Raw genomic sequence first — 22,048 nt, forward strand, 5'->3', positions numbered from 1 at the left:
TTGTGCAATTTTTGAGGTGCAAATTTCACAATTTGGATGCCTAATTCAATTTTTAGGATACGACGAGACTTTTCTATAATTCTGATTAAATCATTATTTTCTATGTTTCCCTCAAATCTAACTGATACGATCAATCAAAATATTCGATGAAAATAAAAGTAAGAAACTCACTTTTAATAAACTTAAAGGATTAAAACTACTTAAAAATATATTTAGGGGACTATTTTGAACCTATACCAAACAATAAGGACCATTTTCATCATTTTCTCTTTAACTTGGTCGTATCGCCACCCTTTAATCCCTCATATATAAGCCGTATTTTCAGAGCGAGAAACACAAACAGAGTGAGTGAGTGTGTGTAGTAGGTGAAAAATATCACAAATGGATGCAGATTACGGCATAGCTAGAGAACTCTCTGATCTGCAAAAGCTTCGATCTCAGTATCAACCTGAGCTTCCTCCTTGTCTTCAGGTTTCTCTTCATTTTTTTTTTTTGAATTTTTTTGTGTATTTTTTCGTTGTTATTGCTCTACTATGAACTGTGATTCGTTAGATAAGTTTTTGTTGTTGTTGATTCGATGGATAAGATGATTATGTTTTGCATTTCGAAAAATCGGGAAATAATTACCGGCGAAATGTATGTATTGTAGATTGTTTCGGTATACTAACGTCCTTAACAATAGAATAGATCTGACGTTGTAGATCAGATTTGTTCTTATGCTATCTGTATAGGTACAGTTTTTTGGTGTAAGGTGTCTCTTGTTGTATTAGAATTATGTCATTCATAGCGGTCGCGATTTTCTGTTTGATTTTGTAGGCGTTTTGTTTATATATGATTTATTAGTATGATGATGATGTGAAATGAGTTTGAGTGAAGAAGTTAGGATTCATATAGAGGAACTCAACTTGTTTGGGACTGAGGTGTAGTTTGTTCTTGTGTTTACATATGATTAATCAAATTTAACAGTAAGGTGATGGAGTAGTTTTGAGAAGAAAAAGAAGAGAGAATGTTAAGTGGAGAAAGGTAGAAGGTGGGTTCATTATTTACCGAGTCTCAAACCAGGAACCATTTGCCATCAGGGATTAAAAAAAGGAAAAGTGAACACACATTGTACTTACCTGTCAAGTGTTTCCAGGAAGAATGCTGATTGTCTCTTGTTTAATGGATACCAAAGGGGGACTTTGTATATGGAGTCTTACCCTTGCAGAACATGTGTATAATGCATTTTTTTTTGTGTAAATCAAGGACGATTTTGTATGGACTTTTTTTCATGCATGCTATAATGTATTTTGAAGTCTTTTTGTTCATTCATCTGATTATTCTGTTTGATGTGTATTCAATTTGATTAATTATCAACTTCCACTGGATTGGTAATGAAATGTGCTGCCACTTCTTTGTGTCTATAATATTGATATCCACTAAAAAGTTGCTCTTGATAACTGCTCAGAGAGTTCAATCCTACTTACTCTTATAAGGATGAAAGATTTTTCTGTCTGCAATCCCGAGTTCATTAAATCTGGTTAAACTACAACAGGGTACTACTGTGCGGGTTGAGCTAGGTGATGCAACCACTGCAGCAGATCACTCTGGTGAACATGTAATAAGTCGGTCTTTTCCTCACACTTATGGTCAGCCATTGGCCCATTTTCTCAGGGCAACTGCCAAAGTCTCTGATGCTCAGATAATTACTGAGCATCCAGCGAAGAGGTATGCATTAATAATCTTTAGTTTACTTCATCGAAGAAAAAATCTACAGTTAGTAATCAATGACATCAGGGTTGAAATCATGAGCTGTTTGTTCCAAGTCTATGTTGGAAGTAGGCATACGGTAATTCTTTTGTTTAGGTGCCTAAAAGTTCCTTCGTTTTAGTTACCCATAAAAAAAGAAAAAAAAGAAACACAGCCTTCCTTTTAGTTGTTTTTGGAATTCCATTTGCATTTACTGTCTTTAGAATCTTACTGAGGGGACTAAAAGTCTAAAACTAACAGTTCCTATCAAAACTAATGTGTTTATTTATGTATAGACATAAGGATAAAAGTTCACTGAGACATGAATTTCTGTGAAATGAGCTTTATTCATTTTTAAGAGAAATAAACTTGTTTTATTACTTTATCAACTAACAACAAAAAAAAGAGCATCATAAACATCTCTGGTATACTAATGTTTTCATTGTACTCACTCTTTTTCCTTTATAGGGTTGGAATTGTTTTCTGCGGGAGACAATCTCCTGGTGGACATAATGTGATATGGGGTATTCATGACGCCCTTAAAATTCACAATCCTAACAGTACTTTGCTTGGTTTTCTGGGTAAGTAGTCTTTTTGTGTTGGTGTTCTATGTTCTGTGATGCGTCTGCACGTGTACTCTCCTACAAATCTGCTAGACTTTGAGATTGTTTCTCATACTCTCCTGGTTGAAATGTCCTGGCCATCTATTCTTGGGACATCAGGGCAGTAAACCCTTAGAAAGACCTACTGCTACACCATTTGAGTGTTACTTACATGTCATGTCTACGATGCTTTGTGTCATAATTTTTTCTGCTGAATCTCTCCTTTTCAAATGTCAACAGGTGGTTCTGAAGGTTTATTTGCACAGAAAACCCTAGAGATCACCAATGATATTCTTGCCACCTATAAGAATCAAGGTAGAATCTGGTTTGGAATGAAGTCAGTAGAATTCCTTTTTGCCTTAAGCTTATCATTAGTTGATTTTTCCCCATTAAGGTGGTTATGACATGCTGGGTCGGACAAAAGATCAAATTAGAACAACCGAGCAAGTTAATGCCGCAATGGCTGCCTGCAAAGCTTTGAAATTGGATGCCCTTATCATTATTGGAGGTATTTATCATGCAGTTTTTTGGTTCATTATGGATCTTCTGTGCGTACACACAGAGAGATATACATCCTAACATATGCATTATATTTTGAAGGGGTAACATCAAACACTGATGCTGCTCAACTGGCCGAAACATTTGCCGAAGCAAAATGCCAAACAAAAGTATGCATGGGTTGAGGCTATTCTCTTTATCTAATTTACTGTTATACTTCTGACTTTTCATGAATTGAAGTGCATAACCTAATTTTTTCTCCAAATGTTTTTGCACTATTCCAACTTTAACCTATGCATTCTCTTCCGTTTTATCCTCTCATTATGGAAGGTTCATACTTTCTGATTGTTCTTTTCTCCAGGTGGTTGGAGTTCCTGTTACATTAAATGGAGATCTAAAGAATCAGTTTGTTGAAACAAATGTCGGTTTTGACACAATATGCAAGGTATTAGTCCAATTATGTCAATCATATGAAAGGAAACATTCATCTAAGGACTGTTTTTTTAGAATACACACAGTTAACATCTTACACCTTTCCCTTTGAGAGGCATTGCCATTTAGACTTGTGGTCATGCTCCCCACTTAAACTTTGAGGGTCTTGTATATGGTGGTGTGCAGGTTAAGTGTTCTTTTTACTTGTTATTTTATAAGTGATGGATTATGAGGTGAAATACATTCAGCAGGTACCGAGTGTTAAATTTGTAGGTCATTTTGACTATTTCTGCATGAGCAAGAGACCTTGTTTTTCTTCTAGTAATGATGCTATATTGTGTGCTTCAACTGAAAGAAAATCCTAATAAATTATATAAAAAATCCCTGGGGAACTTATTATTATCTTTGTGGTCATCTTAGGTTAACTCCCAACTCATTAGCAATATGTGCACTGATGCGCTCTCGGCAGAAAAGGTAATTTCATGTTCTTCACATCTCTAACAATTTCTATGGAATATTTGGGTAAATTTTAAATATATGTTTCTGGTGGGTTTCATTTCTGTTATATAAATTTGTTTTGATGGTGTTGACTGTCTGTTGATTATGTTCACAACCTTATCTTTTATATTTCCTACCTATGTCTTCTGCAAATGCTTTACTATAACCTGGTAATCTTTCCTTTTCAGTACTACTATTTCATCCGACTCATGGGGCGAAAGGCATCACATGTTGCCTTAGAATGCACTCTGCAGTCACATCCTAATATGGTTCGTTTTACAGCTTCACTGAAAAACTAATGAAGTAATTGTGCTGTTTAGAACTTGCAAGTGTTCTGTATTAAAAAGTGTTAATATATAATCTTGCAGGTAATTCTTGGTGAGGAGGTAGCTGCATCAAAGCTTACTCTTTTTGACATCACAAACAAAATTTGTGATACAGTTCAAGCTAGGGCTGAACAAGGTATGGAACTTTACCTTTTCTTTGTTGTCTTTTGAGGTGCTGTTCAAAAAAAATTGTCTGCTCACTAAGTTTTTGGATTTAGATAAAAACCATGGTGTGATCCTGTTGCCAGAGGGGCTTATTGAAAGTATTCCTGAAGTATATGCTCTACTGCAGGTAAAATCCAAATAAAAGAGTTCTATTTCTTAGCCTGCCTCCCAGTGTCTGTTATCACACCCTCTTCACTCTCACCCAAGGAAAGATGAAATAAAGGGAAAAGAGAACGGATAGACCAAAAAAGAATTCCAAACTTTAATTAGCGGGCTTCTATGATTCTTTGTTTGGAAATGGAATTTTTGGTTTTCACAGTGCCTTGTTATGATCCTGTGTGTTACAGGAAATTCATGGTTTGCTCACACAAGGCGTTTCCGCTGATAAGATTTCCTCTCAACTATCACCTTGGGCATCTGCGCTCTTTGAGTTCTTGCCGCCCTTTATAAAAAAACAGGTACCACTTATGTATTGTTGGAACTGAGTACTCAGATATGACAGTTAAGTTTCACTTGGATAGTTCTTACATAAAATGCTTATGATGTTGTAGCTCCTCTTGCACCCAGAATCAGATGATTCTGCTCAGCTATCACAGGTAACTAATTCTCCCTTTGGATGGTGTGTTTGGTGATACGTATGAACTATATTTTAAGTTGATTATTCTTTTATTCTTCCTCACAGATTGAAACCGAGAAACTTATAGCTCATCTGGTGGAAACAGAAATGAATAAGCGATTGGTATAGCTTCTGTCTTCCTCTATTCTGGAATGTAAAGTGTTGCATGTAGTATTTCGTATGGTTTTTCTTCAGGAGCAAATAAATGAAATATCCCATCTCTAAACAGGAAAGAAATTTTAGTAAGGATATGTATATTGTTTTACTACTATAAGCGTTTGAGCTTGTAAGTGAGTAGCTCACTGACTTCTGCCAACCTCTACATTGTTGTTGGCTTGTTGTGTTACATTTCTTGGCAAAATTATTTGATGCAAAGTTACAAGAGTGATTTTCTTTAATACAAAATCATATCATCTATCAGAGAGGATAAGGGCCACATTTGTGCAAGTTTGGAGTGGGGTGAATAATATATTTAGACCTTGGAAAATTCAATCAATTTTTCTCTTTCCTTATTTCATGAAATACAGCTCTTCTTCATGACGTTTTATGTTGGAATGCTAAATCTTAAAGCTGCTTGCTAAATTTTCCTCCCAAAAACAAGGTTATGTTACATGAACTCTTCATTTGCTTTGACCTAGACTTATACTGGGCATGGCTATTTAATATGGTCCTTCATCAGAAGCTTAAAGTTTGCTGTATTGACTACCTAACCGTGCCCACTAGTATTGACTACATTACCATGTCCATGGCTAGTACTAAAGTTTATTGAACATATAAGGTTGTTACTGCATATGTCATACAGATCCTTCAGCCATTGCTATGTTTTCACTGAGCAATCTTTCTTTGTAAACTTTTGTTTGCTTCAAAATCATTGACATACTCTTCTAATAACTGTTTCATTTGAAAAAGTGAATCTCCCATGATTTAGATATTTTCTGCCTTGGTTAGCGTTACCTTTACTAAACATGTTTTGTATCTTGTATGACTCTACAGAAAGAAGGAACTTACAAGGGAAAGAAATTTAATGCAATTTGCCATTTCTTTGGTTATCAAGCTCGGGGGTCATTGCCATCAAAGTTTGATTGTGACTATGCATATGTAAGTTTTATATTTTTCCTAGCTTTTCCTTTCTTTCTCTTTCAAGTGAGACAAACTCTCTCCGTTTTATTTTATGTGATGTTGTCCACGTGGTTTTAGAAAAAAAAGACTTTTGAACACTATGGTCTAAAACAAATAGTCGCTCCGTCTCAATTTGTTTGTCTTATTTTCCTATTTAGTTTGTTTCAAAAAGAATGTCTCTTTCCTTTTGTGGCAACTCTTTAATTCCAACTTTTCACGTGACATGTTTAAGACCACAAGATTGAAGAGCATTTGGTATATTCTACATATCCTTAGTTTAACACCACATGATTCAAAAGTCGTTTTATTATTTAAATTTCGTGTCAAGTTAAAATCAGACAAACAAATTGAAATGGAGGAAGTAATAGATATTTGTATGACTATATATCAACTCATTAATGGTATAATGGGAAAGTTAAAGTAGTTTCTAAATATAGGAAAATCCAGACAAACAAAAAAGGGAAGTACATTACATAAATTGTCCCGGGACAGAGGGAGTATAAGATTGTTACAATATAAGAAAAATAGTAACAAGAATTACATGCCAGGTACTTGGTCACGTCTGCTATCATATATTGGCTGCTGGCCTCAATGGTTACATGGCTACATTGACTAACTTGAAGAATCCTGTCAACAAGTGGCGCTGTGGGGCTGCTCCTATAACTGTAAGCTCCTTAATGTATTTTGTACTTATGTTTCACACTGTCCACTAACTACCTAAAACAAATAAAAGAAAAGAGGACAAAGATTGACCTTATCACTGTTTGTTTAAATTCTAGGCTATGATGAGTGTGAAGCGGTATGGTCGTGGTCCTGGCAAGGCATCACTCGGGAAGCCTGCTGTTCATCCCGCTACTGTAGATTTGAAGGGCAAATCATACGAGTATGTCTATGTCCTGATTTTTTGCTTATTTACAAGCGAAGCCTAAGAGGAAGCTGAGCTTTTGTGATTGAAAAGTAGGAAGTAGACGTGAATTCCCAGGAAAAGCTCTCTTAAGAGCTGGCATTCTAAAGTGAATTGTGTGCATATAACTGATGTGTATCTTTATTTTCGTGCAGATTATTGAGTCAAAATGCGACAAAGTTCTTGCTCGATGATGTTTACAGAAACCCAGGCCCCCTCCAGTTTGATGGCCCTGGTGCTGACGCAAAGGCTATTACTCTTTGCGTTGAAGACCAGGATTACATGGGTCGTATCAAGAAATTGCAAGAGTATCTGGACAAGGTGATGATTGCTCTGCAAGAATATATTTACACTTGAGTAAAATTATAGCATCATTTATTTATCATGGCCACCTGCTATCAAAGCTTGGCTACACGATTACGTTCTCTCTTTTAAACTTTGGTTTGGTGCATGCGTTCTCATTTTATTATCTACTTTCCAGGTTCGTACAATCGTGAAGCCTGGATGCTCACAAGATGTGCTGAAAGCTGCACTGAGTGCCATGTCTTCTGTCACAGAAATTCTTTCTGTGATGACCTCTCCATCAAGCAACGTGAACACACCATTCTAGATGAGAACCTTAACCTCTCGGAAATTTAGAGGCAGACGTATTTGGCAAACTTAATAGAATTCGTAGCCTCCCCCTCNCCCCCCCCCCCCCCCCCCCCCCGATCTTTTGCACTTTGCAGAAACTTTATTATTTAGTTACAGAAATGTTAGTCGGATTGTGTGACATTACAGAGGCTTTCAACTGTCTTTACTCTTATAGTTTGTTTCTTTGTTTGTGTTTTTGAAATTTTGACGACCCGAATAATGTTGAGATTTGAGAATCATTGTATTTATTGTGGTTTCAATGGGTACATGATTTACCACCTCCACCCCCAATCTCCAAGAAAAACTCTTGGATTCTCTTGGCATAGACTCTTTACATTGCCTTACTTCACAACCCCTTATCATTTCTTCCTCTTTATCTCATCTCAAATCAGTTATTCAGTTCCTTTATTCCCTTAATCTCACCATTCTTGATGTTCGGAGAGTTTTACATATGTGCCCGGAGATTTTAACAGCTCCAATTTCCACCACCCTTAGACCCGCCGTCACTTTTTTGCTCCGGGAAGTTCATGTCACCGGAGAAAATCTTCCGGGTGTTCTCCGTTGACGACCCCGGCTACTCACAAAGTATGTAGACAAGCATCTCCGACCGACCCTTTACTTTTTACAGAGTAGTATTGGTATCGAAGATGTTTCAAAATGTGCAAGTTTGCTATCTTGTTCTGTGGAGATTAAGTTTATACCGCGATTGGATTACTTCCAGAGAATTGGGATTTCGAGGAGAGATGCGAAAGTGATGTTCCGGAGGTTTCCTTGGTTGTTTTGTTACAGTATAGAGGAGAATTTGGAGCCGAAATTCGATTACTTTGTGGTGGAAATGGGGAGGGAGATGAAGGAATTGAATGTGTTTCCTCAGTATTTCTCGTTTAGTTTAGAGAAGAGGATAAAGCCAAGGCATATGATGTGTGTTGAGAAAGGTGTGTGCTTGTCATTGCCTGTGATGTTGAAGTCCCACGAATCGCGATTTCGTGATAGGCTGGAAGTTTGTTGTAGCTCTTCTATGCCGGTGAGACAATCTCCCTTTTGGTATTGTACAAAATTTGATCATAATGTAACATAGATTGAAGTTAAAACCATATTTTTGCCCCATTTTGTTTATAAATTTTTTTATGTTTGATGATCATTTTATCGGTTATCTATTTCCTGGTGGTATAAAGTCTTGTTAATTTCGTATACATTCAAGCTTAAATGGAGTGACATGGTCAATGAGGATTCGTAGGTGACCACAACTTGCTTGGGATTGAAACAAAGTTGTTATTTGCTAGTCTGTTTACATTCAAAATATTTCTCGTTTAGCTTAGAGAATAGGATAAAGCCAAGGTATATGATGTGTGCTGAGAAAGGTGTGTGCTTGTCATTGCCTGTGATGTTGAAGTCCCACGAATCGCAAATATACTGGGTATGTTGTTGTATTAGGAAGAAAGTTGCATTGATATCCTCTATGCTTGGCCTTTTACATCTGTGAAAGCAGCAGAATCATTTTTCGGGTATATGGAAATCTTTAATCTGCACTCCAGGGCTTTGTTCAAGTGGCAAAGGTTGAAGTCACAAGTTTGAGCCCTGTGCCATGTGAGCTAAGTCCGGTTTTATCATCCGATCTGTTTTTCTATCATTCCCCACCTTATCGATCGAAGAATAAGTACTACTAGTACACTTAATATCAAGCATGGTCATAGAGAACTCGAAAATCGCCAGGAGTAGGTTTCTGATGAAGAACCAGTTATGAGTATATGAATACTGAAGATGTAATGCATCAGTGATCACTCAGCTATAAAATCATGGAAATAATTTTATAGCATCTAGGAACTTGTTGCATGGATTTCTTAGTCAGCGAGGGTCTTTCAAAAACAATGTTTTTACCTATACAAAGTAAAGGTGAGGTGTGCGTACACTCTACCCTCTTCAAAAGTTTCCCATCGGCCGGCTGAAGGAAATAGACTGACTACTGGAGATATTTGTGTTACTTCGTCTGCATTGGTTTGTGTAGGTTTGTACACAAATGCATGAGTAATATAAAAAAATTGTTTTTAATAACTTTTCTTTGTAAATTTTCCAGCTATAGAAGAGAAAATCATTGATGACATTTTAATAACAAGTATTGGACATAATTTAAGATGTTTGAAAAGACAAGCATAATTATAGAATCATAACTTAAATCGCTTAACCATGGTAAATTAGATTGATTTGACGTAAACAACTGATACATATTTTTCATTTTTGGGTGCAAATCCTTATACATAAGTAGAACCATCATTTTTTCCTCCTCCCCAATCAATAATATTGTCATTCTTAATACACATTGGAGTTGTTTTTCTCTACTAACGTAGTCAGTATAATTTCACACGTGGAGTCTGGGCGTTTTTCCTAGTGCTCATGATACAAGCCACATGAAGAATGCTGTCCATAGTGTAAGTGCTGCTGAAGCCAATGCATAAGTCCATAACATAATCACTGAACACTCACTCTCACCAGCTCCAAACAACTGTGTTATGGTTGCTGCAAATGAAACCGCGTTCATGAAAACAGTCAATTCTCTCTATAATAACGACAAGTAATTGAGCAAGATGAAGCAAAATATACTTTCATTAGCAGATGATGAACTAATATATACACAAAGAAATAACAATCTGTGCTTGATTTTTTATATTGGCTACTATATTTTGTTTTCATACAATTTTTTATATGCTTTATTTGAGTCGAAGGTCTATCAAAAACAGAGTGAAGGGTCAAAAAACACACCCAAAGTATCCCGATACTTTTAGTTTCATACGTGAACTATCAAGTGTTTGAGTTTTCTACTTGAACTATCACTAACTATTCCTCAAAACACACCTCAACCAACAATTGTTCATTTTTCCTACCTGAACGGTAATGATAGTTCAGCTAGGAAACTTGTACACCTGATAGTTCAGGTAGGTTTTGAAATTCAAAAAACTCAGATACTTTATTTTTCACCATTAACTCGAATAAAAATGATAATAGAACAAAAGCATAACTTGTTGAATCAACTTACCAATGTTCATTGCTGGTGGAAGTGCAAAATGAAGTAAAAGAACAAACTTATACAATGGATCATCATGTACCAAGCCTAACCAAGAGGCGCCTTTGACAACACCAATACCAATCACAGGCATCGCGATGTATTTGACAACGATAATGCCAGCAAGAATAGATTTCGGAACTACTGAGACCCTCAAACCTTTTAAGAGGTTACCTCCCATGATCAGCGTTAGAAGCGGAACAGCTCCATCTCTGCAGTCATTGATGAAATGTAAATATCAATTTCTTCAACCAGACCAAAGGGTTGACAATTTAAGTGAACACACTCAAACTTGACCTTTGTTGGCAAGTAAGTATGCACATCTAGATACCTCAACTCGTTTTCACTCTGTCAGTTGAATAGTTTAACTTACAAAATGATCATCTAGACACAAAATAAGAACGAGTAGGAGTATTTAGTTGTCAGTTGAGAGTATAGACCAAGTTGAAGTGTCTAGATATGCACTCTCAAAGCTAGAGTGCTTACTTGTCAGCTGAAGCCAAGTTTAGGTGTTTGTTTATAGATTATGTTGTTTAATTATGTCACTGAACTTTTCCTTTTTCAGTTCAAAAATCCCATCTTTCCAAGTGGTTAAGCTAATTTTCGACACAATGGATTCAAAATGTTCAACTAACACAGTGGAGACGAGTTGAGATGTGTAGATTTACACTTTCAAAGTTGGAGTACATAGTACTTGCTAAGCTGAGGTCAAGTCTGAGTGTTTGTTTTATATATTCATAATCTGAATGTGAATGAGTCGAATGACTCATAACTCGGCCTATTAGGGAACCATTTCTCCAGGGATTGTGAAAGATGTTCTACTAGAAATATTCTTGTTATTGCTTCGACTCATATTCACCAAAAAGTGGATCCTGCTCTAATAGCTCCGGATAAATTAAATATGTGCATTAAGATACAAAAACTGCCTCTGCTAGTTTATTTAAACAAGTTAAGAGAGTCTCATACCCAAGTATCAAAGCTGTATCTTGAATCACATGAAGAGGAGCTGCATCACCTATAACTGCATTTCTGATCTGAGGTATAAGTCCAACAACAAAACCTGCAATCTATACAAGGCCAATAGTCAATACTACTACTCTCACAATAACTAGATCGTAAACAAGACGAACCTTGAGTTGCCTATCATATTGGCGGAAACATCTAACAAATTACATGTTCTAGATACGAACTAACACAATCACGCAATACAAAGTAGTTCAGAACACAGATAGAATAACAGTGGGAGAATACCGCTCCGCAGGTAGAAGGGGCTAATAATTTCTTCAGGTTCATCTTCTTTGAAAGCACTCCCATGTACTGTCTAGATTTAGTCCACAACGATACCTGTTACAGTAACTCAGAGATCAAAATTCAAAGTGCACTTGTCTTAAATGATCACTCATTATGCCACGTGGAAAGTTGAAATTAAAGAGTTGTTAAAAAAGGAAAAAGACTAAAAATTAAAGTAAGACTAACAGATTGAAACGGAGGGACTAGTTAGTTTCAAGTATGCATGATTGAAATGTGATCCATAATCAACCTGAGATTTATCATCAAATCTAGTAGAGGGCAATGCAAGTTGTTCAGATTGGTGCTCTGATAATGCTAAGTCATTTGTCTGAAGCAGTGGCTCCGTAGAGACCCCGAGTTCTGCTATGGAGCTTTCTCTGGCAGATTTACTTATGGAGGAATCGCTAACTTCTTCAACCTCTTCGGGGCTCTTACTTGATGATATTCTGACTATATTATACACATAAGACCATAGAAAAACCGCGCATACCTGAAGAAGAGAAATCACTAGACAAACATTGCATTAGATTTCCCTTGCATGAAAAATTAATAGTTTTTGCTATTGAGTGTTTTTTTCTTCGGAGTGAAGAGGTAGCTCATAGCTGATACTACCTCTGTTGCAATAACTCCGACTCAAGTCAAAACCAGACAAACAAATTGAAACAGATGGAGGCATGGAGCATTCAACACCACAATTTCACATTGGAGACCATCCCAAACATGAAAGTATTGTGAAGCAAACTAATCGATTAAAACACATACCGCCATTGAAAGGGAAGCATAGCCCATCCCATATGTATGGCAAATGTCAGGCGCCCCGAATGGGCTTCCTTTCTCCTTACAAACAGCTGGAATTATGATGAGAAGCATGTTGCCCATGTTTCCTGTCCACATTGAAGGCGCAAAATTATGTGGAGAAAGTAAGAAAAACTCATGTTTGTCTGGTTTTAACTTGACACGGAATTTGAGAAAGCAAGAAAGGTCATAAACTAAGGATACGTAGAATGTATCAAAATGTTCTTTATTCTCGTGGTCTTAAACATGTGATGGACTAAAACGGAAAGTATGACAAACAAATTGAAACGAAGGGAGTACATAATTTTGGCGAGAATACTAATGTCAAGTTGCCACATAACGTGAAAGCTGTGGAAAATCAATTACAAGCATCATATTGACTTGAACAATAGTCGTCTTCGTGACTGATGTTCTTTCTGGTTATACATACCTGCAGCACAGCAGCCTATAACGAGGCCTCGTAGGTGTTTAGGAGGTTTTGTTATTTGATTGACAACCCAAGCAAGAATCGAACCAACAATAAAAGTGATGAAGATATTCAAAGGCATGAACCACCTACAATAACAAATTGAGTTAATGGGACAGACAGGGTACACATAACAACACAAGAGATTAGAAATCTCGAAAACTCACAATCGTTTCATGCTTTCGTATGTAATTGTTTTGGATAAGTTGCTTGAAATCAGAGATGGATTGCATATGTAAAACACAATCTGTTCATAGAAAAATATACAACAGGAAACATCAATTTTCTATGACAGAAATAACCACATAAAGTGAGTTGAGAACATGAGGTCGACAAAAACACTAGGTGATTCTTCTCATCTGTTCTAGCCTTGGTGGACACCTCTTCAAAATATGAATAACTAAACACACAGAGCTGAAGCGGTTTCAACATCTACTATACATATATACATAAAAAATAATGATTTTAACCATGTATAACTAACAAATTCACGTACAAGTAATTAACGAGTAAAATGGGAATCAACGAGCAAACTACGAAACATGAAATATATACTCACATTATTCAAATGCTTCCTTGCATCCTCTCCTAGTATGGCGAAACGATCTAATGCAAGAGCTAGTCCAAGTGCTGTTATCAAAAGAATTTGAATAACTGGCATTGATGCTGCAACTAAGAGATCCAAAAGCCCCATATCGAGTTCCTTTCGTGTGAACGATGAAATAGAGGATCAAGTTGAGTCGTCTAGACGTGCACTCTCAAAGTTGGAATGCTTACTTGTCAGCTAAGACCAAGTTTGAGTATCTGTTTACTTATTATGCCTATTAAAAAAAAACAAATCAAAATACATCATACAATGATACTGAAACTCAACAATAGAATTTACAAACAAAAAATCAAAGAAAATTAAAAAATGCAAATTAACTTATTTCCTCTTATTTAAGTTAAGTTAGCTCGTTCGAGAACTATGATCTTTAGCTCTGAAAATAAATCATTTCCTCGTATCTAAGAACTTCAAGATTAATATGAAGGAGTATTTATTCCACATAAGTGAATTTTCTAATCACTAATTTATTTTATATCACATAAAAGTTATCTAACTTTAAAATTTATCACACATAAGTCATTTGTTTTATTTTTTGTTACATAAAGTCATGATCCAATTCTACTGAAGTTGACTAAAAAGTAAATTTCACCTGAATTTCTGTTCTATTGCTTGTTCGAGAACCACGATCTTTAATTTTAAAGTAGAATCTTTTCCCAGTATTTTGAGAAGAACTTCGAGATTAATAGGAAGGAAACTTAATCGAAATGAATAATAATTTTTCTTCTCTCATCGACCCATGTAAATATCAATTAGACTATCGCTGCACAAATGGGTACCTAACTCCTTTACAGGGAATTTTGAAAAAATGGATACCTAATACATTAGGTGAGGAACTTTAAGAGGAATTAAATACTGGACAAAATATGGGCACCTAAGGCATTTGCATGACAATGACTACCTTGGGTCTCGCATTGGGATAAAACGCTTCCTAATAAAGATGATTTTGTATTCAGAGTATTCGAACTTGTGAGTTTAAGAATGAAGTAGTACTTACCGTTCCACCAAAATCCTTGTTGGTGACAACAACTTCACCAACATAGGTTGTGGTGGTACGGTTCGAGATCTATTCACGTCAAGGCAGAGTCAGGTAGAGTTGAGGGGTACATCCAAACTTCGTTTGACAGAAAATTACGCATAAATTAAAGTTATTTTTTATGTATATATATAATAGAGGTTGAATCTAATCGCGTGTTTCCTTTTCATATTTTGAACTTTGTTAGTGAAAATTTTTGCTTGCCCAATACAATTCATCCTTAACTAGAGTTCTCAGTTTTGAGTCCCTAGAAATGAAAAAAAATCCTTTGGGTGGCTATTGTGCAGTACGACAATTTGAATTTTATCGAACTTCAATACAAATATAAAATATTAAACTAAAATAATGACAACAACTTCAGAGCAATAAATAATGGAATTAAAGCCAAAAAAATGACAGCAACTTAACAGCAACATATAAGGGAATTGCTTGAAGAAGAGAATAAGGGGACCCAAGAATAATAAATGCACAACATATAAGAAGGTATATACATGTATATGTTCAATTGAATTCAGTAACTTGATATATATATATATATATATTAAATTCTAAGAAAATCCCCTCTTTCTTTCTCTGTCATCACATCATTCAACGGTTTTAGATAAATTATTTAAATTAAAGATCTTTCAAAAATTACTTTTTTTTTTAATTTCTATGAGGTAGGATGGTTTGCTTACATTACGTATGTTATTGTTATTGTTTTTGTTGGGTTTAATTTTTAAAAAAAATCACCCTGAACTTATTGTAAAATTATTAGTCCAAACTTACTATTTATTGCAAATTTAGTGAATTTTGTTTTATTTTATATTATTCGTTCATTTTTATTTATTTATTATAGTAAAAATAATTTTTATTTTATTTGTTATTTTTTACATGTCAAGAAAAAAACTATTTTTTCATTTTCATCCTTAATATTAATTATTTTTTAAAAATCTAAAAATATATACATCAATTAACATAAATATTATGATAAAATAAAAAAATATATTAATCATTATTTTTTAAAAAACATGTAAAATCTAAAGTAGACAAGTAAAAATAAACGATATATATTTAGACAACATTTACACTACTTGATATATTATTGTTGTTATTATTTAGCGAAAGTTATTGATTCCACCGAATTGTATGTGAGCGTTGTGCGACACTGATTGAATTAAATTTAGACGAATCGAAATAATCATTATTCACCAACCCTCAAATTTTCCATATTATTTTTCACCTACCCTGGAATTTTGCATTTGCCCTATTTCATATTGTACGCATGTAATTCGAAAGTACAGAAATTAAAGTGGACACTATTGTATGGTTTATGTTACTCACTTCGTGCACTTTTGTTAGTCACATGTTGGGAATTTGAAGTAATAATATGGCCACACACGTAGAAAGTTCATAATAATTATTAATTGATATTTAATATTTAAATTTTAAAAAATAAATAATTAATATTAAAAATAAATATATAATTTTTTCTTATATCATTAAAGTGAGAAATAAAAGAAAAAATTTATTTTTAAAATAACGAATCACTGATTTTTAAAATTTAATTTTTAACTATTGAAGTTGATAGTACATACTTTATTTGGGTATGAAAAAACAAATATTAAATTCAGAATATAGCATGTTGATGTTCATGTCAATGGTCCAATTATTTATTAATACAATAAATTGTGCTATAATAGGACAAAATTTAATTTTTAACTATTGAAGTTGACATTACATACTTTTTTTTTTTGGGTATAAACTAAAAGATGAAAAAACAAATATTCAAAATATACCATACCAAACTACTTTAAAGGGTGTTTACCAACTACTCTAGAGGGTGTTTGGATTAACTTAAAGTTGGTCAAATTTATTTTTAAGTCAATTTTTGACTTTTGCAAATATTTGACGAATATAAAAATAACTTAAAATAAGTCAAAAAATGATTTAAAATAAGTTAGAAAGTGTTTGACAATGTTAAAAATAAAAGTAAGTTTCTCCCTACATTTTATTTTTTTGACTTAAAAGTCATTTATGTTTGACTTTTTTTTTTTAAACTTAAACGTTATTTTTTTTAAGCCAATCCAAACCGTAGGATGATCATAAGGGGTCGTTGGGTAGGAGGTATTAGAAGAAATAGTCCATGTATTATGTATGGTATTATTTAGTACTATGTTTGCTAAGAATTTGGGCCTATGTATGGATTAGTTATACATCCTACATGGTATTATAGGATCTATTACTAATATCTTCCATTTGGAGGTATTAGTAATACATAAGATTTAATACCATGAGATAAGTCTATGTAAAGACAAAAATATTCCTCAAATCATTTTAATTATTTTGTTTATTTTCTTGATTTTATGTTTTATATTTATATTTATATTTGTACTAGTAAATTTATTCAAATAAATTAGCTTACAAATTATATGAAGAGTGTTGTTTGTTACTATATAAGTTCGATACAAATCAATACAATATTTGAAATGTGAGTTGTTTAATATTTACTAATTAAAAATGCAAATTTATCATCACATGACGTTTGTGATATAATATATATATATATATATATATATACATACATATATATTATAAATTTCTAATTATTTTTATTTTGAATAGTTTATAAAATTGCATACATCTTAAACTACAACTTATAATTTTTATGTGTAAATATAGATGATTTATTCAATTTACAATTGTTTATCGTCTTTTCAATTTTAAAAGTAGATGGTTTATCTTTTTTAAATTGAAAATTAACATTTTGTGAGTGATCAATTTATTAAGATGACAATTATTTATTCTCAAATAATTCAAATGAAAAAAAATAGCAAACATGACAATAAAATTGTTCTTCTCCTAGCTAGTTAGAAAGCCATAGAAAAATAATATTGTCCGGCAATTATCTACGTTGACCCAATTACATAATAATTCAAGGGTGTAATTGGAAAGAAACTTTTTGTAGAGTTTTAATCCAATCACAAGATGAGGTGGGAAACAAGGAACCGAACACTTGATAAAAATAAATTTTATATTACCAATCCCTGCACTACTAATCCATGCGTTATTAATTTTTGTACCAAATGACCCCTAAGTGTTTTCAAAGGGAGGCCTAGCCTTCTACTCCCTTTGTCCCTAATTACTTGTCCACTTTTGAATTGACACACCTATTAAGAAAACAATAATTGATATAGTGAGTTTACCATTTTACCTCTATTAATTATGAATTGGATGAATTAAAAACTTAAGATTTTCAAGAAATTCTACGTTTTTCAAAGTAATAAATTGAGGGTATAATAGAGAATTTTTTTTTGTCCTTTCTTGATTTGTCAAAAATCAAAATGGACAAGTAATTAGAGACAACTAAAAATGGAAAAGTGGACAAGTAATTAGGGACAAGGGAATATTATTGAGTGGCAGTTTCAAAGTTTGTTTCATTCCTCCATTCACTTAATTAATTATGCAATTAATGTGATGATTATTTTTTATTATAAATATATATTACGGATACTCGCAAAAATCTCACTAATTTAGGAGTTAATTATTTAGATTCATGTTCATTTGCAATATTACGAATTTTACCAGTTTTGGTGTGTATGTCCAGATACATGTATCTCAGGATACATGAGGTTAAAATTAAGTGTAATTTGTCTAGATACACTATATTCAAGCGGATTCGTATGTATCTTGGATACATTGACAAATATCGTTCATCGCTCTCCTATGTATCTGGTATTCCAGATACATATGAATCACTCTACCTAGATATATTAGTGTGATTCACATATATATGTAATACATAGGCAGATCTCGCTCGCCTCCTTCCTGTTCTCGCACGCCTCTCTCCATCTCAGTGTATCTAGTAGCAAAAAAACATTTATCTAGGTGTATCTGACTTGAAATCTGGTATAAAATTATTAATTACTGATATAAAGTATAATTATTTTAAATTATAGAAAAAATTAATAAATACGATAGGGATATTCAAATAGTTAGGTAGTTTCTCTTATATATTAACACCATAAAATTAGACTCATTTATGAACTTTTGACAAAAAAGATTCATTTCTAGCTTTTAATTGTCACCAAAGTAACAAATTATACATGATATCAAATGACTATACAAGTCATGCCAACTGATTAGTCTGAGAAATTAAGCAAAATCAGTGAATTAATCAAACAATTGTTTTGTCATACTTCTATTTCTAGACCGTTTCAAAAAGAATATTTTTTATTATTTTCTGGCAATTCTTTAATTTCAATTTTTCACATGTCATGTTTAAAACAACAAATTAAAGAATATTTTTTTTGTTGTCTTAAACTCCGTATTAAGTCAAAACAAAACAACCAAATTAGAATAGAGAGGGAGTAAATAATATATTTCATACTATTTATATTCATTCAATCATTTGTAAAATAAAGTTGTACAATTTTATTATTGGGCTTGCTAATGAGAGAGGCAAAACTCAAAACTAGTCAAATAGTTCATGTTGGTGGTCCATTTAATACACAAAATTGTGCCACAATTGGACAAAATTTGATTTTTCAACAATTGAAGTTGACAATACATACTTCATCTAGTTATCCACAAAAAGAAAAAAAAAAGATTAACATTAGAACTAGAACATAGTATATACCAAACTAAATCTAGGATGATAAATACTAAAGTAAAATAAAGGTCTAATCTTCTATTTATTGAATGAATGGTGGACAATTTCAAGAATTCTTTTCCTCATTCACATAATTAATTTATGCAATTAATGTGATCATCATTTCCAATAATCAGATGTATACTAATTAACACCATAAAAGACTTATTTAAACTTTCATAAAAAGAAGTTCATATTTTGGCTTTTAATTGTCATTAAAGTAAGAATTATGCATGGTATCAAATAATTACATAAGACACGCCTACTTCTTCAAAATACATGTCGTAAAAAAGCATATACATTAATATGAAGAGATATGAATGTCCTTTAATTATGAAGTCATGAGTTACAAAATAGAGGGAGAGCATGGAGATTGTGATACTTCATTGTCACAAGTCACAAATGTTGAAAGGTATTTTATTATTTTTGTTTAATCCATTTTATCTTTTTTTCAGTCCCAATATATATGACATCATTCAAATTTTAAGAGTCAAATAATTTAGTTTTGATTGTGAATTTAGACATGAAAATTTTGTTTTTTTTAATAATTTTTTTTACATATATAAAAACTACATAAAAAGTTTTTTTTTTTTATATATATATATATATATATATATATATATAGACACACACACACACACTTACATTTAAATCCAAAAATGTAGAAAAAGTATCACATCAAATACATGTATCCAGTGCGATTCACATGTATTTGAGATATATAAACAAATCTCGCTCGCCTCCTTTATGTTCTATTACTCGTCTTTCTCACTATTTCAGTATATCTGGTAGCAAAAATATGTATCCAGGTGTATCTACTTAAAATGTGATACAAAATTATTAATTAGTGAGTCAAAATTAAATTATTTCAATCTATAGAGACAATTAATAACTATGGTAGTACTGTTGTGAAATTAAATAGTTTCTCCCTTTTTATTTGATAAATCTGTTAGGTTTAGGGCAAACAACTGAAATGAACACCTTTTATTATTTAGAACCATTTCAATCAAGTAAAATATAGAAAAAATGATAAGAAATGACCATTCAGGTATTTCCGTTACCAAAATTTTAGCTAAAATTTAGGGAAAGGCACAAGTACTATACCCCTACACTATGGCCGAAATTATAGAGACACACCTTAACTAAACTAAGGTCCCATTACCCCCTGAACTCATTTGTTTTGTAATTTTATACACATTTTGGCTTACGTGACAATTGAGGCGCGTTGGAGATGTTTGGATGCCACCACTACAAGAGAAGTGTGAATTACATAGGGATTTTCTTGGGGATTAGCATGAAAATTAGCAGAAAAATAAGTTTCCTACAGATTTTCATTCTAATCCCCATGTAATTCACTCTTTTCTGGTAGTGCACGTAAGCTAAAAAGGTGTACAAAATTACAAAAAATGGGCTTGGGGGGGGGGGGGGGTAATAGGACATTAATTTAGTTAAGGTGTTGTAACATCTGCCAATTTGAAATAGCTAAGAAGAGGCTTGGAATTTGAAAATTTTCATTTTTGGAAAGGATTTAAAAATCTGGAATTTGGCTAAGTGTGGAAATCAGTGAGTTTTTGGCCAACTTTGAGCAGTCATAACTTCCAGCTAAGGATGAGTTAGTAGTAGTTCCAGTTATGGTTGTGAATCTTGTGGAATGATCTTTCCAACGCCACCGAGTTTGCTCGATTCCGAGTTTGTATGAGCGAGTTATGCCTTTTAGAAGTCGGGCAGTTGGCAGGGAAATCTGTCCGGGAAATTAAGGGCATTTTGGTCTTTTTCCCTAGCCATTTCTTTTGGGATTATATGGTGTGTTAGGCTGACTTTGGATCATTTTTATTCCATTTTAAAGAGACAAAGTTAGGGTTCTTGAGAGTGAAGAAGAGAAGAAGAAGAGAAGAAGAAGAGAAGAAGGAGAAGAAGAGGAGATCAACAAGTTTCCGTCGTGGAGATCATCGGGGGTGATCCCTATCAAGGTATGTGAGTTCTTAGTGTGGGTTGATCCTTTCCCCCACACACCAAGCTCATTTTATGATTCGAGGAAAGATTGGAATTGTTGTTGAAGTTGTTAGTTGTTGTTGATGTTGTTAGTTGTGTTGTTGAAGTTGTTGTTGGTTGTGAGACAAGATTGGGTTGTGTTTTGAGTTGTAATCCATGGTATGTTGAGGTATATGATGATCCTTAGTGTTTGGGGTTAGATCCTTTGAAGTAAGGATGGTTTAGAGTTGAAGAAAAGAGGGAGAAAAGTCGAGTTTCTGGGCAAGGGGATTGGCGCGTCGTGCCTGTCATCGCGCCCCTAGAGGGGCTCTGAAGCCCAGCCCTTGGGGCGGCGCGCCACTCAGAGCGCCAGCAGGCCTTCTCTGAAGTTTTTGGCCTGGCGCTCCGCGCCTCTCAGAGCGCCAAGCTTTCCCATTCTTTCCATGCCTTCTCATGCATGTTCCTAGGTGTTGTACCTATGTTCCCTAGTTGTTTCCCACACCCCAAAGTGTTTCTAAACATCCCTAACTCATCTAAATATGTGTGATCATATACCTTGAATCCATAGTTCAATTCAAGGCAAGTTAGTATCAAGTTAAAGAGAAGTTAGAGTCAAGTCAAGCTATGTTAAGAAGTAAGTTCAAGCAAGTCTTCCAAGCTTTTCAAGAGTCTTCATT

The 22,048-nt window shown here is 33.7% G+C and overlaps 2 protein-coding genes and 1 pseudogene across 2 annotated transcripts; 2 read left to right on the forward strand and 1 right to left on the reverse strand.

Annotated features, from left to right (window-relative positions):
- Positions 1–323: 323 nt before the first annotated feature.
- LOC125862074 (pyrophosphate--fructose 6-phosphate 1-phosphotransferase subunit alpha-like) lies at positions 324–7,757 on the forward strand. The gene is made up of 19 exons (XM_049542050.1): positions 324–471; positions 1,535–1,707; positions 2,197–2,309; positions 2,571–2,645; positions 2,725–2,838; positions 2,931–2,998; positions 3,190–3,273; positions 3,681–3,734; positions 3,947–4,027; positions 4,127–4,220; positions 4,303–4,376; positions 4,597–4,707; positions 4,801–4,845; positions 4,932–4,988; positions 5,859–5,963; positions 6,533–6,649; positions 6,764–6,867; positions 7,044–7,209; positions 7,370–7,757. Exons 1-19 carry the CDS (start codon positions 382–384, stop codon positions 7,496–7,498), a joined length of 1,854 nt encoding a protein of 617 aa, XP_049398007.1. The 5' UTR covers positions 324–381; the 3' UTR covers positions 7,499–7,757.
- On the forward strand, positions 7,641–8,766 carry LOC125862808 (transcription termination factor MTEF1, chloroplastic-like; annotated as a pseudogene).
- Positions 8,767–9,895: 1,129 nt separating this feature from the next.
- Positions 9,896–14,364, reverse strand: LOC125862524 (protein PIN-LIKES 3-like). Its single transcript, XM_049542619.1, has 10 exons — positions 14,327–14,364; positions 13,690–13,951; positions 13,298–13,377; positions 13,095–13,219; positions 12,632–12,753; positions 12,120–12,359; positions 11,831–11,923; positions 11,546–11,646; positions 10,553–10,791; positions 9,896–10,035 (listed from the first exon to the last, which is right to left on the reverse strand). Exons 2-10 carry the CDS (start codon positions 13,822–13,824, stop codon positions 9,911–9,913), a joined length of 1,260 nt encoding a protein of 419 aa, XP_049398576.1. The 5' UTR covers positions 13,825–13,951; positions 14,327–14,364; the 3' UTR covers positions 9,896–9,910.
- Between the last annotated feature and the right edge of the window lie 7,684 nt (positions 14,365–22,048).

Source organism: Solanum stenotomum, chromosome 4 (assembly GCF_019186545.1).
Source record: "Solanum stenotomum isolate F172 chromosome 4, ASM1918654v1, whole genome shotgun sequence".
Taxonomy (NCBI): domain Eukaryota; kingdom Viridiplantae; phylum Streptophyta; class Magnoliopsida; order Solanales; family Solanaceae; genus Solanum; species Solanum stenotomum.

Bases quoted from the DNA above. Each gene is read 5' to 3' on its own strand.
- LOC125862074 (XM_049542050.1), top strand. From the start codon at position 382: ATGGATGCAGATTACGGCATAGCTAGAGAACTCTCTGATCTGCAAAAG. The intron at 2,839-2,930 runs GTATTTATCATG...TATATTTTGAAG, and splicing joins TGCCCTTATCATTATTGGAG to GGGTAACATCAAACACTGAT. The intron at 4,377-4,596 runs GTAAAATCCAAA...TGTGTGTTACAG, and splicing joins AAGTATATGCTCTACTGCAG to GAAATTCATGGTTTGCTCAC.
- LOC125862524 (XM_049542619.1), bottom strand. From the start codon at position 13,824: ATGGGGCTTTTGGATCTCTTAGTTGCAGCATCAATGCCAGTTATTCAA. The intron at 12,754-13,094 runs GTATGTATAACC...CAATGTGGACAG, and splicing joins TATAGGCTGCTGTGCTGCAG to GAAACATGGGCAACATGCTT. The intron at 11,924-12,119 runs GTTGATTATGGA...TTACTGTAACAG, and splicing joins GATTTGATGATAAATCTCAG to GTATCGTTGTGGACTAAATC.